Here is a 16153-nt window from a genome sequence, read left to right as displayed (position 1 = left end):
CGGTCGCCGTGGACATCGGAAGTGACGTCATTATTGGCGGAAACGCGGTTTGCTCGCTGATGTTAAAAAATGGCTGCAGCCAGTTTGGCCGTTCTTTGCGGTAAAGTCTCAGCCGCCCTGAAGACTTCCAGGTCGTTAATAAGTTCTCAGGCCACGGCTAGCACAGGGTAAGTGATGTGAAGAGTAGGTTTGTCTACCTCTCCGACTTTGGATCTTGTTTGGTTGCCGAGATGCTGAGAACAGCCCATTAATAGAAAGGCCAACGGGTTGGCTGAACCCGAAACCGCTCTGAGGAATGAGTGACCTTGTAGAAGTCGCCCGCCTTCGATCGACATTTCCATTCCTTAAACATTCTGTTGCTACATACTGTGGATTAGGCAGTACATGGGGTCTGTACACGAACAGTATTTGTTGAATTAAACAAACCTAGAGGTACAGAAGCATCCTGTTTGGCTGGGTGAGTTGGGAAAAACTTCGCTGAAGAGCTTTGGGCTATTGAACTGAAGGCTGTGTCATGTTTGGATGGGTGAAAAAAAAGACATTTGTACTCAAGAATCTGTCACAAAGAGATTTAGTAAATGTTAACGTGAATAAATGAAAGTAGCCATATGAAGGAACAGTCACCCTTGCAGGTTTGAGAAAGAAGCATCCTACACACGGTGTTCATTATTTCTGAAAAGTCAGCTTGTCTTCTGATCAGACCGATCATTTTTGACTTTAGGGTGGTTTCCTCCCTTTTATTAGCTTTTGTCCATAATGATTTGAATTTTATAAATAGTTGGGTAGAGCATTCTTGTGCTCTATCCTTGTTTCCCCAACTTTTTATTTTTTTAAATTTCAAGCCAACAGAAAAGTTGAAATAGTAGTACAAAGGATAACCATATATATTCTCCATCTATATTAATCAATCCTTAGCATTTTGTTAAATTTTCTTTATCTCTTTATAGCCATGCCTTTTTTACCCCCTGAACTATTTGAGACATATCAGAACTGCAAACATCAGCATCTCCTAAGAACAGTAACAGTGTCTTATTAATCACAATACTCCAGGGATCACACTGGAGAATTTAATATTGATACGCTACTATTATGCTGCTGTTATCTAGCATACAGCCCAAATTCAAACGTCCTCAATTGTCCTGGTAATTTTTTTATTCAGAGTTTAGTCAATGATGGTTTATTGCATCAGTTGTCTTGTCTCTCTTGTCTTTTTTAATCCAGAATCGTTCTTTTTCTTGTTCATGACCTTGACATTTTTGATAACATCAGCTATTTTAGAATATCCCTCCATTTGGATTTGTCTGATTGTTTCCTGATGACTAGATTCAGGTTAAATGTTTTTGGTAGGAATACAACACTTTTGATATACTTCACTATTGTATTTTGAATTATTTACCCAGATCATTATTCTTTAAAAACATGATTTTTAAATCTGCATAATAGATTACCATACGGGTGCACAACATTTTTCAAACCATTCCCTGGTTGCACATTTACAGTATCAATTGTTTGATATCATATTTAATGCTTTAATAAACATTTTAATTATCAATTTTCATCTGAATATGTAATTACTGAGGGAAGAAGCATTGGGGCCTCTGATACATGTTGCAAAATTAACCAGAATATTTTTAATCTACTCATATACCCACTAGCAAGTGTATGAAGGAGATACAAAGGTTACCTTAAAGTATAATTATATAAATGTATTACCTCTGAAATTATGTAAATATATTATCTCTGAAATTATAGGGTAGCAATATCTACAATGTTATATTAAAAATAATTTCTAAAGCATTTTATAAGTTTCTTGTGCAAAAATTGATTTTCTTTTTAACATGTAGATGAGAAAATGATTCCATTTATTTATCGTTTAAAAATCCAAATATTATAAAACTTTAATCTCTTCTTTATATATGTTCAATCTCAGGTTTTCTCTTAATCTGTTGCTTAAGAATACACCAAATATCACATCTTTACACCAATGTAGATTATTTCATACCACGTTGTCAAGGAAAGGACTAGAAGAATTTTTTGATGACCCAAAGAATTGGGGGGAAGAAAAAGTGAAATCTGGTGAGATATTTGGGTTAATTGGTATTAAATATATTTATTGAACCGTCATCATTTGGAGATTATCCTGTTTGGGAATTATTTGGGTGTTTCCTCTTTCAGTTTCCTTTGAGATAACGTCTATTAGTGAAAATGAAAAGGACAACGTAATAGTAGAATTGTTCCTTGGCAGGTTGGCAAAAGGTTTAGAAGAGGAGTTAGGTTGAAATTATTCACTAAATTGGTGTTTGGGGTTTGTTTTAAATTTCATTTTTTAGAGATAATTGAAAATAATAATATACAAAGTATTTTGACATTAGACTGTGAAAATACATTCTATAGTAATGCTAACATTTTTTTAATGCTATTGCCAGTCTCATTACTCATTTTCATATGTGGTATCTAATTTAACTCCAATTTAATTCTAATTATATATTATACTGTAATATAATAAAGCTATTATATATTTTGCATATATAGAAACAGGCTTAGAGAGGTTAAGTAATATACCAAAGGGCATTGTATAAAGGGCAAAGCTAGAAAATTATTTCATGTTATAAATTTATCATTTCAATAGGAGCTTCATGGACCTGTCAGCAATTAAGGAACAAAAGTAATGAAGATTTACATAAACTTTGGTAAGTATACTGAGGACATTAACATCTGAGTGTTTGAAGCAGTTACAGTATGACAGTGAGGTATAAACTTTATATCTATGTGATGTAAAAAATTGAGTAAAATGATTTCTCTTATAGTACTGTGGATGATATATAAGATCATTAAAGATTTTACAAATATGACAGGTTAAATTACATTAAGACAAATGTATCAGAATTCTCAAGTAGTTAAGGGTTTAGAAATTTTACTATAACTGCTACCTTTCATACTCACACCTTTACAAATGAAAAGAGTTGGTCACATGTAGGCCTTCCTCCTTTTTATTATCTTTCGCATAGTCTGAAATCATTAGCTTATTTGTTTTGGGAAAGTGTGTTGGAGGGGGCATTTAAGACTGAATTTAGGTAGGATTTTCTGGCAGGTTCTCCTGGAATTAGAGAAGGATAAGAGGATTTAAGACAGGATTGTATTTTTAATTGACTATGTGTGTGTATATATATATATATATATATATATATATTTTTTTTTTTTTTTTTTTTTTTTTTTTGAGGTAAAATTGATGTAACATTAGTTTCAGGTGTACAATGCAATGATTCGATATTTGTATATATTGCAAACTGATCATTACAGTAAGTCCAGGTAACATCTATCACCAGACAGTTACAAATTTTTTTTTACCATGATGAAAACTTTCAAGATCCACTCTCCTTGCTCATTTCAAATATGCAATACAGTATTATTAACTATAATCACAATGCTGTACATTACATCCCTGTGACTTACTCATTTTATAACTGGAAATTTGTACCTTTTGACCCCCTTCACCTATTTTGCCCACCCTCTCCACCCCCCACATTAACTGACTATATTTAGCCCAAAGATATGTTTTGTTTGGACATTACTGTTTTAAAATTGGAAAATTTCACACAAAAATCAGAATTTCTGGTTCCTCTTGAATAATCAGACCTCCTATCTGGCAACACTGAACCCACATTCCTACACTGCAACAACTGCCCATTCTGTGTAGCCACTGCCCAATCTGGATGGAGCAGTGCACACCACCTCTTACCCATCCTGTTCTTTCAGCAAGCCCACTTTATTCATGATTGTTATCCAGCTGCACACTGTAGTAGGCATTGGAAGTTTTATCCACTCATTTAAAGGGTTATCTTTCATGTCAGATTGAAGAATTATAAAATGCTTATAAACTATATAGGCTTAGCATGTGATACAGTAAGAAATATATATTGAGTTTTTGTCTCCATTCATTAACACACAACTCCTAAATCCCGTGCTGTTTCCTGAGTGACAGGAGTGTCTTTTCTAATTAGGCAACTCTTGGTGTGGGAGTGAGGGGGGGAGAGGGGTATGTAATTTGCTTCAGAATGGAGGCTCGTCACCAGAAAGACCAAAGTATGATTCAAGGATGGAGCTTACAGCCTCACCACCACCCTCACCTCTGGGGCGGGGAGGGGGACTAGAGATTGAGTTCAGTCACCAGATGGCAATGATTTAATCAGTCATGCCTACATAATGAAGCCCCATTAAATCCTAAACAACTGGGTTTGGAGAACTTCCCAAGTTGGTTTACACGTGGTGGTACTGGGAGGGTGGCATGCCCTGAGAAGGCATGGAAGCTTTGTACCACTTCGCACACACCTTGCCCACCTCATCTCTTCCATTTGGCTGTTCCTGAGTTGTGTCCTTTATAATAAACCTGTAATAGTTAAGTACAGCGCCCTCCTGAGTTCTGTGAGCCATTCTATCAAATTATTGAACCCAAGGAGGGGAATCATTGGAACCCCCCCTTTTAGCTGGTCAGTGAAATGGATGGAAGCCCTGGAACTTGCTATTGGCATCTGAAGTGGGAGACAGTCTTGTGGGACTGACTGACCCTTTAAATCCAGAGTCTGGTGCTAACTCCAGGTAGTTAGTATCAGAATTGAACAAGTGGTATTGGAAAAGACAACACATATTTGGTGTCAGGTGGGGGAAAAAAACCCTCTCATTTGGTGTCAGAGGTGTTATGTGTAAAACAGCGCAGATTCATTATGGAAAAATAAGTTGTATAAGTTGCACCTAAAGCACTGTTACTGTGAGTTATTGGTAAAAGGATAGTTAGGGCTGTTTCAGTATTCATCCTGGCAGAAACCAAACAATTTATCTTCTGCCACCCATTTCCCCAAAATTGTCTTCTTTTATAGCTTAACTATCCCAATTCCTTTTCTCCTTTTCAGTGCCCTCCACATTTAGCTCCTTTCCTTTCTTCCAGCTCTAATGCTTAATCAGTGTATTCGTAAAACCTACTCCACTTCAGCTTTGCCACTCAGTACCTTCAATTACGTTTGCTTTCCTTTCCAGCCTAATAGATCCCATCTCAAGCTTCCCTTGATTATCGTGGCTGGAAGAGATGTCTTTTCTTGCCCTCTTCATTCTTCTGGTACTGGTTTTCTACCACTTAATACACCACATCACATTGCAGCTTCGAGGCAGCACAGTGGAGTAAAAATAGGTTTTGCACACAGGGAGTCCAGGATTTGAATCTTGCATTAGTTATATGCTCCAGAATACCCTACTTCTCTCAACCTTAGTTTCCTCATTTAGAAAGTGGAAATAGTACCAACCTCAAAAAGTTGTTGTAAGAGTCTTGTTGTGGGGACAGAGCAGTTTCCAGGCTCTCGGCCGCACATGGAAAGGTGCTGGCTCAGGTAGTAAATGGCCATCAACTGTGGTTGGATGGCCATCAGCTGTGGCTAGTTGGCTGTCAGCTGTAACCAGTGAGCCGTTGGTATATAGTTATACATACTAATATAACTGCCGTGGCTACACTAGCAGAAAATGGGGGCTAGCAAGAAGATGGTGGCTGAGCTAGCAAGCGCGGACTGCAGTTAGCACGGTGGAGTGCGGGTTGCAGATAGCAGAGAAGTGGACGGCAGGTTGCAGACAGTGTGGCTCCTGCTTCCTGTGTCTCCAACCCAGCTGCCAGCGAGACTATAGTGGTGTGACTCCCCTATCTATGGCTCCGTGAGTGTTCCATTTTGGCCTCACCATATCCTGCGTTCTTATGTGGGGAGTGGGAGCAGAGACCCCGCAGGCTGCCCCGAGTATCACTCATAAATGAGATAATGTATATAAACTGTTTAGCACAAGTCCTGGCATATAATAGGTGTTGAATAAATATTATTTATCATCCATCTTCTCTCTCCACTTAGAATATACGGACTGTGTTTTATGCTTTTTTGTAACTCCCTGGCACGTAATACAGTATGTGCCACACGTGAAATACACTGAACAAATGAATAAGAATAGACATAGCTCTGTTTAAAGGATTATTCTTTGCAATGATATTCTGTATGTTGAAATTTCTAAAGGACTTTTGAGAACAGATCATTAATTTTGATGTCAAAAGTCACTTTATTAATGTTATCACCAAATAGCATCACAAGTGTTGTGTTCTTTGATACAGGTATGTCCTCCTGAAAGAAAGAAACATGCTTCTCACTCTAGAGCAGGAGGCCAAGCGGCAGATACTGCCGATGCCAAGCCCGGAGCGGTTAGAAAAGGTAAGGCTTGTGGGAAGTTGGAGGCTGTCGTGTAGGATAAAGTTAACAGGAGTGTATGGTTCATATATTTTCAAGTAGGGATTTTTTTTCTATTTGTTTGATATTTAGTAAATTTAGAGTTGTGTAACCATCATTACTGTCTAATTTTAGAACATTTCCATAACCTCAAAAGGAATCTCATGCCCATCTGCAGTCACTCCCCATTCCTACCTGCAACCCCCAATATATGTGTAGACATAGTTTTTATTTCTCTTGGATAGATACCTAGGAGTGAAATTGCTAGGTCATGTGGTAAATCTTTATTCAACATTTTAGGAAACAGCCAAACTCTTTTCTAAAGTAGCTGCACACCATTTTACATTTCTAGTTCCAGTTTAGCCACTTCCTTGCCAACTGGGTCAAATTTACGCATTTTTTTGTGTGTGATGAAAACACATAAAATTTACCATCTTAATAATTTTTAAGGGTATATAGTTCAGTACTATTAATTTACATTGTTGTGAAAAGTCAACGATTTTTTAAATTAGCTTTTTCTTCATCAAGAGAAAAAATCCTTGGGTTCCTTAGTTCCATGAAGTAATCAGATTCACGTGTTTCCTATTTCTCCATCAGAAGTTTCCTCTGCATGTAGAAGTGTGCTTTATTATTTACACAAATTTGGTTATACTCTATATGCTCTTCTAAAACTTGCATTTTCCACCTATGTGGTATATCCTAGGTATCTTCCCATATCAATATATGTAGATGTTTTTTTTTTGTGGCTATACATGTTTAAGATACTTCTTCCATGTGGCAGTTTTATGTTTTATTTAGTTATGTTTATCAGGCTTGTGGTTTGTTTGTTTTTTCATTTTTTTGTGGTCTTTTTGCTAGATTGTTTTTGAGGTCAACTGTTTGATTTTTCTGGCCCATAGTAGGTAGTCAGTGAGAAGAGAACTCAGCTTTTTGTAGTGGCTTGTAGTCTTGCTTCCTAACCTCAGCTGCTTTAGTTTCCTTTTCCTACACCACTCACAACCATTATTGCTACACTGCCTCTAAGAAGGAAGGACCCAATATCCCTGGAGAGAGTCAAAAAGGTACAGAATAAAATCTCTATTATTTATTCTAATTATGGAGGTTATTCTGACTTAGGGAAAATTGAGTTACATAACATTTTTGGTTTTTCAAACATTAGTTTCATGTAACATGAAACTGGCAGAAAAGTTATGAGGATATTATTAAAAGATATCCTTCACCCAGATTTCGTGTGTGAATTATTTTACATTTTATCCCTTTCCACCTCCTTTTCTACATAAAGTTTTTCCTCAGCTGTTTGAGGGTGTTATCTACATGTCCCTTTAGCCATAAATACTTCAGTGTGTATTGCCAAGAAAACAAGGGTATTTCCTTTCATAACCACTACAATTTTCAAAATCAGGAAATTAACGTTGATACAATACTGTGATCTAATCCGACAGATCTTATTCAAATATCATCAGTTGTCCCAACGTCTTCTTTACATAACAAAAGAAAATCCTGGGTCATGGCATTCTTAGTTGTATTTCTTTAGTCTCCTTTAATGTGGATATTCTTTGTGTTTCATGACATTGATATTTTTGAAAGGTATCAGTCAATTTGGGTTTGTGTGATGTTTCTCATGATAATCATGATTGGCAGGAATATCATAGAAGTGATGCTTTATTCTTCACAGTGCATCATATCAGGAGGCACAGGACGTTGATTTGATCTGTTACTGATGTTGTTAGCATTAATAATTTGGTTAGTGTGGAGTCTGTCAGAGTTCTCCACTGTAAGTTGCTAATTTTTCTTTGTATCAAGACCATGTAAATATCCTGTAACTCTTCAAACTTGCACTACTAGTTTTAGCACCCCATTGATGATTATGGCCTGAATCAGTAATTACTATATATTTGCTAGTGATTTTTTAATCCCATCATTCATTCTATATTTAGTAGCTTTCTTCTGTAAGGAAGGGCTTTCCCCCTCACCCCATTTCTTTCATTCTTCTTTTCTTTCCTTCCTTCCTATCATTGTGGACTCATGGATTCCAATTTTATTCAAAGAGTTAAAATCCTTTAATATCTTCTCAGAATTGGCCTGTGTGAGTTCCTTCAACCTGACCCGTGTCCTCATCATTCCTCATTCTTTGATGAGATACAGCAGGATGTTCTGGATTCATCTTGTACTTTTCCTGCCCCAGCCCTGGAATCAGCTATTTTACAAAGAAACTCTGATTCGTTTTAATGGATGACATATTTAAAAACTAAGATGTTTTCATTGATACATAACATTTGTAAAGTAATGTGATTTTATTTCAGGTATATTTGCCAACTCTGCTGTTAAGGAAAATTATGTTTCAAAGGCTTTTTAAATGTATTGGCTGTTTATAAATAGCACATTGTTTATTTGATGAAAAGGCTTTTGCTAGAATGGTGCTGCAAAAGACTTCAACTTCAATAATAGATTATTCCCTCTCTCTGTTTTATAAAATATATTTCAGAGATGAACTTCAGCCCAATAGGTCACATGTACTGCACTTTCCGAATTAGCAAAATCCAAAATGATAACCATTTTATCCAGGTAAACTGTAAGAGACCATATTTTTTTTAAACCTCAAATACATGCAGTTTTCTCAATGTTTTGTGACATAGTACTAAGGAAAATTTATCAAGAAATACATTTGAAAATTATTATTCTCAATTTAAGATAGAAACTAAAGATTTAGAACTGTGTAAGGACACTGTTGGCCCTGGGAAAGTTATAAACTAGAAAAGAAAGTTCTTTATGTTTGGCTTGTTTTGAATAGTGTATTTAACTGATACTTCAGATTTCCCTTCTCATTTATTGACATGAACTTGCCTAACTGGGTATTAACTCTGAACTTGGTAGCTATTTCTTTGTGAGCTAACATTAGATTGCAGTTAGGAGCTTCAGCCCCGACCTTGCTGGGCACACACTAATGGAATCAGTCAACAGCCAGGCTTACTAGGTTCCTAAGGGTTAGAGAGCGCTTAGGCCCTGATCAGTGTGGTCCCCTCACTCTTCTAATTTTTTTCTGTCTTCAAAATAGGATTTGTCCTTCTTACCCATCTTTCTGAACAATTTTGTAGAAATTCATATAGTTAGAGGAAATACATGTGGGTTCAACTGCTTATGGTGGTATTGAGTGAAGTTGGGGATAGCAGAAGTGCTGAGTGTGCGCTGAATATACCTGAGGTAGTTCATCTAAATCTTGGCTTTCACATCTCTCAGGTCCCATAGCTACCTGGGGGATTTTCTGTATAATCTAATCTGCCCTTTGGGTGGGAGGCAGGATTCTTGTAAGAAACAAATGTGTGTATTCAGTATTTCATACCTGTTATGATGCTCAAGCATAATACACATAACCACCTAAAAATGTCTCTCGGTATTTTGAACTATGAAAAAACTTAGCCCATATATCATTAATTACAATCCCCAACATAAGAATGGAATATTTACTTATAAAACTATGTTGCTCTACCAATATATGATTATGTATATTTTAAAACAAAACAGAAATGTTAAAAGATAAAAGTAAACAGAAGTTTTAATAGTATCTTCTTGAATCTTGATGGATCTTTGGAGATTACTGATACCCCATTTTCCGTAACAGTAACAGCTGCCATGTAGGTCAGAATATCTGTGTCTGCATGTTAGGGACACACAGAATAGTCGAGGCCAAAACATGGCTTATAATACTAAAAAACAGCAGACTGTTATCACTTCTTAATAGTTCATTGAGTTTTGAAATGACATGCATCCAACTGGTTCTCCAAAAGGAATCTATGCAAGTGCATTCCACTCCAAATAAAACTAGTATGTGAAAATCTGAACTAAATATTAGGTTGGTGCAAAAGTAATTGCGTTTTTCGCAATTTAACCTTTTAAGCCGCATTTACTTTTGCACCAACCTAGTAAGTTTTCATTTAAATGAAACTAAACTTTTAAAAAAAAAATTACTAAGTGATATTACAGACACCCATGTACGTACGCATACCTATGCCAAAAAGATTTTTAGGAAATACCTGACAGTGATTCTTCGACAAAAATAATCGTAGGTTTTCTGTAGCATAGTCTTTATATGTTCTCTTTCTTTGGGATTCTGTTATAGGTGATTGTGGAAATTTATCTTTCTATTCTCTTCTCAGGTAGTAGAATCCATGGATGCATTAGATAAAGTTGTGCAGGAAAGGGAAGATGCCCTAAGACTTCTTCAGACTGGTCAAGAAAAAGCTAGACCTGGTGCTTGGAGAAAAGACATCTTTGGAAGAATCATCTGGTATATAGTTTACATTGTGGCTTTTTAAAGATAAGAGTGGAAATCCCATGCTCCTTCCCCTGTCCAATATTTTTTAAGAAAACTCTCAGCATATGGTAGGTATTAGATCTATCAGAGATGTATCTAATATAAAGAGAGGCCCCCAAGCCCCTTGAGAACTCAAGGATATGAAGGTAGCTTTCTTTGGTAGCCCAGGCATCCCATTCCCATTTATCTATAGGTTCTTTATAACAATGGTTCTTAATCTTAAGTTCATCATTATGACTTCTTGAGAATTTGATGCAAGTTATAGATCCTTTCCCCAGAAAAATGTGTATGTGTACGTGTAATTCAGAGGATTATAAATGCTATGAAGTTAATTTTAGGACACATACCTTTCTTTTTTATGCATTAAGATTGGGGGGTGGGGGGACAGATCCTGGGACTATTAAAAAGAAGTTTTTGAGGCATAGGCCACATGAACCAGGCTTAGTTTACTCCCATTGTCATCAGGATAAGCCCTAATCCAAGTTATGAAACAGTTTAACCTTATCCCCTACATCCAGTCCCCAAAGTCCTGTCAGACCTTGGGGAAAGATCTAATAAACATTTATACTGAGGTATAAATAATTGAGAGGATCCAGAGTATAATCTGCCGGTTTATTTGCATTTGGGTTGAACTGTCAAAAGGAAACATTAACAGAATTTTAAACATTGGTCAGCAAAATGCGGAAGATATTTTGGGTGCTTGGAGACCTTCCCTGTACTATTGAAATTACATCACACAATAGCGCTTGTTCATTTGATGGGTTCTTTTAATGGAGTTTGAGGTAATGGGGCTGTTCAGAGCCACATTTAGGGGAGTAGCTGTGCTGTTTTTAACCATGTAATCTAATACAGAAAAGACAGAAATTGCTAAAACATCTGACTAAAAACTATCGTATGTTCTACTAAGTCTTATTTGGATTATTTGGATTAATCAGGTGAGGTCAATTAGGAAAGGGTGGGGATAAGAGGAGAATCTGTGTTAATTTTAGAATCCGTAAGAGTGCTATTCACTTCAAGGGTTTTTTAATTTTGTTTTTGATTTATTAAAGACATGTTTAGTCGAAAAGAGGTTAAAACTCTTTATCTGTTTGAAAAAGTATTAAATGTTTTCTATAAGGCGATACCTTTTTGTTTTCTTGGCAGGCACAAGTTCAAGCAATGGCCTATACCTTGGTACCTAAATAAAAGATACAACAGAAAACGGTTCTTTGCAATGCCCTATGTGGATCGTTTTGACAGGTGAGCACAAGTACCTTTACTAATGAAACATCTTACACTGGATGACATACGACAAGCTTTTGCATAAGTGAATACAGGTTCATTATGGAAAAAAAAGAAAAAACAGGTAAAAAAGAAATTAATGTCTTCTATAATCTCACCAGCCAGAAACAGCTTTCAATTAACTTTCTAGTGTATGTCCTTTCAAAAGTGTTATTGCCTTTCTATTTATCAATGTATAGGTAAGAAGATGGTTACATTTTCCTATTGTGTTAAAGAGAAAGTCCAAATACTTCAGTTGTATAAAATGTCAGCTTATTTTATTGCAAAGTTGATGAAATGAAAAGGGGCTAGGGTGAGGAGAGGAGCCTGTTGCATTATACCTGAATTCAGGTTATTTTGCAGAACGGTATCTCCAAGTATTTTTATAGCAAATACTTTTCTGCACTCCAGTTATTATTGAGTAGGGAGAACACAGCGCTTCTGTTATTGGAGTGAAGTGATTCCCTGAATCCCCAGCTAATGATTATAAAAACTAGGTAAAAGTTTTTAAAATAGCTATTTTAAAATCATCTACATCCAGAAGCACATAGAAGACTAAAGGAGAGTTTAATCCCCAAAACTGCAATTGGAAGGGAAAAGACTTGCAAGTTTGTGGTTTCCAGGGCAAAGATGCCACTCAAATCCATGGAAAAGGTGGGGGATGGGGAAACTGCAGGATTACAGGCTAACGGTGTCAGAGAAAGGGAAAATCCTAGCAGCACAAGAACCAGTTTTTAACAACTGCCTTGGATAATACATTCTGTCATTCAACAAGTGTTCTTTAAAAACTGATTTTCTCCCCCAAAAGCTTGTTTCTATTCCAAAAAAATCAAAAATACTTTTAAAAAACAATTGAAATAGGAATGAAATATATCTTTAAACTGAGCTTGAATATATTTTAGTATGCTTTAGAATCACACTTCAAATTTTTCATCTACCCCACCAAACTACCTCTCCTCATTTCCAGTTTCATCTATTGTGATGTGATTAATATATATTTGGTCTTTGTCCCTGTTTGTCATAGAGCTCCTAAATCCCTTTGATTCTTAAGTGATGAGAGCAAAGGGGGAGGGGAGGATTGTCTTGTTAAATTCTTTTGGAAAGAACCTAAGGTTGGAAGCTGGTTGCCAAGGAGAACCAACCTTGAATAGCTGGCTCAAACTTTCAGTCCCACTCTGATTTCTAGGGAGGGGATAGAGGCTGGAGGTTAAATCAGTTGCCAGTGTCCAATGATTTAATTAACCCAAATTCCTTCCCACCCAGTGTTCCCACAATTTAGTCTTACCTACTTACCATTCATCAAAGTCAGGCCTTTTGGTTTTCTAAACATAATTTGTTCATTTTCTCCTCTTTTGAGGCTCCTGTTGCTGGAGCTTTGAAATCTCTCCACCTATATACATTTTAAGACCAAGTCCAGATGCTAAACGACTGATGAAATCTAACTGCACTGGCTTTTTTCTCTCCAAGCCTAATGTGCCATTTGACCCTTCTGCCTCTTAGTCATGTAAGATGAAACTATAAATAATGACTTTTAAAATAATGTATGAGAAATTAGGAACCCAGTGTTAACTATTACAAGCATGATACATACTCTAATTATTCTATATTTGAAATGACCATTTTAGCCTTACCTTCAAAGGATGCAGCATATTTTTGTGAATATTCTTAAGAACAGCAAACCTTTATTCTTTCAGATAGGGTTATTTCCTGTAAATAGCCAAAATTTAGTTAGAGCAAAGATTGATGAATACAGTGGGTAATCTGATTTCAACTTTGTTTAGTCTTATACTTAATTTACAAAAACTTTTTTTTGTATATACGTTTTTTACTTCACCCAAATATAACTCTTATCTGAAAATTCTATGAATTCCCGCATAGCACTGGCATATTATATCCAGTACCTCTTAATTATATTGTAAAATTTTATAAGCTTACGCCTACTGATCAATATAACAACCTCCAGAGTATCAGCTTCAGTACTATAGAGGCTTTTGCATCCATGAATTTATCACTTACAATTCTGACAAATCCTACATGACATTAGAAGTCTGTGTACTTTAGCTGAGGCACAAATGGTCTCCTGCCCTGAGATGCTGATGGGCAGAAGCAAACTCACTGAAGAGAGTGGTGAGTGTAAGCACCTAAGCATCATATCCAGGCATGGTTTTATTCTCTTTGTTGTAGGGGAATGATATGGTAGAATGAGTGCCAGTTAAGGAATTCCCCAAAGTCTCAGGATATATCTCAAGATGTAAAAATCTAATGTAGTCAATAAAATGACACTTTCTAAAATAAGGTAGACAGATACCAGTCTGTTACAGGTTTATGAGATCTGTTCGTTCTTTCCAGTGAGGAAATAACGAAGGAAAATTGGTGCAGCATTACAGATACTTTTGATTTCACATTTATCTTTGACTTGAGTAAGTTTACAGCGATTATTCAAGTTTAATAATATACATGATGTCTAATACAGAGACTGGCATAATTGAAGCCTTGAAATAATTGATTTGGACATATTTTGATAGTATTGAGTAACGGAAATAGTTTTGTATAAATCACTGTTATGCATTTATTATTCTAGACTGAAATTTGAGAAACAAGCCCGCATCCAAGCAAGGAGGAAAAACTTAGAGAAAAAGAAAGAAAAACTTCTTCAGGAAAAGTTTCCACATCTTTCTGAAGCCCAGAAGTCAAGTCTTGTCTAAGATGTCTGAACTCATAATGTACCATTTTTTCTTGGATAACAGTCTGTATATGAAAGGAACTATTTGTTAAGTAGTTTATAAAGAAATTGTGTTTTTAGACATCTGTTTTAAGTGTTAATATGGCATGCTAATACTGGAAGTGGTCCTGCTTCTACCAGATTTTTTAAAAAATAGGTATAAACTTCAGATTAAATTCCCATTTGATAAACTCTGATATCTAAAGAGATTTAAAGCACTTGTATCTTAAAGTAGGCGGGTAATGTCAACTGCTATAGCAAAGGCCAACCATTATTGGCCTATTCCTATTATTGTTAATAGGCTACGAAGATGATAAACTGCTGTTAATAAGCAGTGAGGACTTTTACTGAAAATAGTGATAAATACATTTAGTACTGTCGTGCGGGACGGCCTGCGGGGTCTCTGGTCCCGCTCCCCACATAAGACCGCAGGATATGGTGAGGCCAAAAAGGAACACCCACGGAGCCATAGGTAGGGGAGTCATACCACTATATTCTTTCTGGCGGCACTATACTCACTGGAGGCTGGATCCACACTGTCCGCAAACCGCCATCCGCGCTTGCCAGCCCAGCCGCCATCTTCTTGCTAGCCCCCATTCTTCCTCTCTTCCTCTCTCTCTGCTAGCGTAGCCACAGCAGTTATATTAGCGGCTAATTGGCTAACTGGCTACAGCTGACGGCCAATCAGCCACAGCTGACGGCCATCTACTACCCGAGCCAGCACTCCTCCACGTGAGGCCGAGAGCCTGTAAACTACTTTCTGGGGCTCTGTCCCCACAAGTACTTAAAATATCAAGTTATAACACAACAGTCCAAAATATGTATTTTTGGAATGGCTAGTAATTTTTATTTAATTTTGCAAGCCTAAGGTAAAAAGCATAGGCAATAAATTTTACTCATCAATAAAAAGCAATTCTACCAATCCACTGGTAATTATTATACTAAAGAGAGCTGGAAAGCATCTGAATGAAAGCAAAATATTTAGAGAAAATAGATATTTATACAAAATTATAAAATGCTTGAAATACGAATAGTGCTTTTCAAGGAGAGCACAAACTTATTTTAAGTTATAGAGCCAGTTAAAGCCTTAAAAAATTTATGTGGAAATTGAAATATGCAAAAATGTATAAACATTCTACAAAAGATGGTCATTCTTTTCCTGAGTATACTAAAGCCATGAAACATAAGGTGACACAGGAAGGTAGAAGTGTGGGAACTCTTCAAGGGCATTTCCTTTCTACACACTGCTTCCCCCCTTCTTCATATTCTTGTTTGGAAATCCACATCTGTTGAAAGGTACCCTGTAAAATGGAAAGAAAAACTGTATTATTGTGCTTTTTATTAGAAAATACTTTCTTTTAATATCTATTTTCACAATTGCTAATCTTTGAAGAACTCTTAAACTCTCCCCCAAAATAGTATTCCATTACTCCCTTCTTATTTCTGCTCTCCTCCAGCACCCAGACGCTATTTCGGGTTAGAAAGAATGTTAAATCCTTTTAAAACTGGTATACTGTCGTGAGGATACAAAATGACTGTGAAAGGAAGATGGAGGGTTTAGCTATGATGGCTTCTGCCAATCTAAGGCAATAATAGAAATTGTTGGAAGGC

At 36.3% G+C, this 16153-nt stretch overlaps 2 protein-coding genes across 4 annotated transcripts in view; one reads left to right on the top strand and one right to left on the bottom strand.

The window, feature by feature from the left end:
• Positions 1–17: 17 nt before the first annotated feature.
• Positions 18–15844, top strand: MRPL47 (mitochondrial ribosomal protein L47). Of its 2 annotated transcripts, XM_019751878.2 has the most exons (7): positions 18–167; positions 1931–2076; positions 2630–2690; positions 6137–6233; positions 10403–10533; positions 11704–11799; positions 14402–15844. In XM_019751878.2, the coding sequence occupies exons 1-7, from the start codon at positions 70–72 to the stop codon at positions 14523–14525; spliced, it is 753 nt and encodes a 250-aa protein (XP_019607437.2). In that variant the 5' UTR covers positions 18–69; the 3' UTR covers positions 14526–15844. The 2 variants fall into 2 exon arrangements, with proteins under 2 accessions (XP_019607437.2, XP_019607446.1); XM_019751887.2 differs by lacking the exon at positions 1931–2076 and having other exon boundaries at positions 43–167.
• The window catches only part of ACTL6A (actin like 6A), a 28986-nt gene continuing 28195 nt past the window's right edge, over positions 15363–16153 (bottom strand). For both annotated transcript variants that reach the window (XM_019751866.2, XM_019751865.2), the window contains exon 14: positions 15363–15843. In XM_019751866.2, the coding sequence (XP_019607425.1) occupies positions 15763–15843 (81 nt within the window). In that variant the 3' untranslated portion in view covers positions 15363–15762. The remainder of the gene's footprint in view (positions 15844–16153) is intronic.

The sequence above is a fragment of the Rhinolophus sinicus genome, linkage group LG01 (genome assembly GCF_036562045.2).
Source record: "Rhinolophus sinicus isolate RSC01 linkage group LG01, ASM3656204v1, whole genome shotgun sequence".
Taxonomy (NCBI): Eukaryota; Metazoa; Chordata; class Mammalia; order Chiroptera; family Rhinolophidae; genus Rhinolophus; species Rhinolophus sinicus.
The sequence above is the reverse complement of the archived record's forward strand: the minus strand, read 5'-3'. Positions and strand labels throughout refer to the sequence as shown.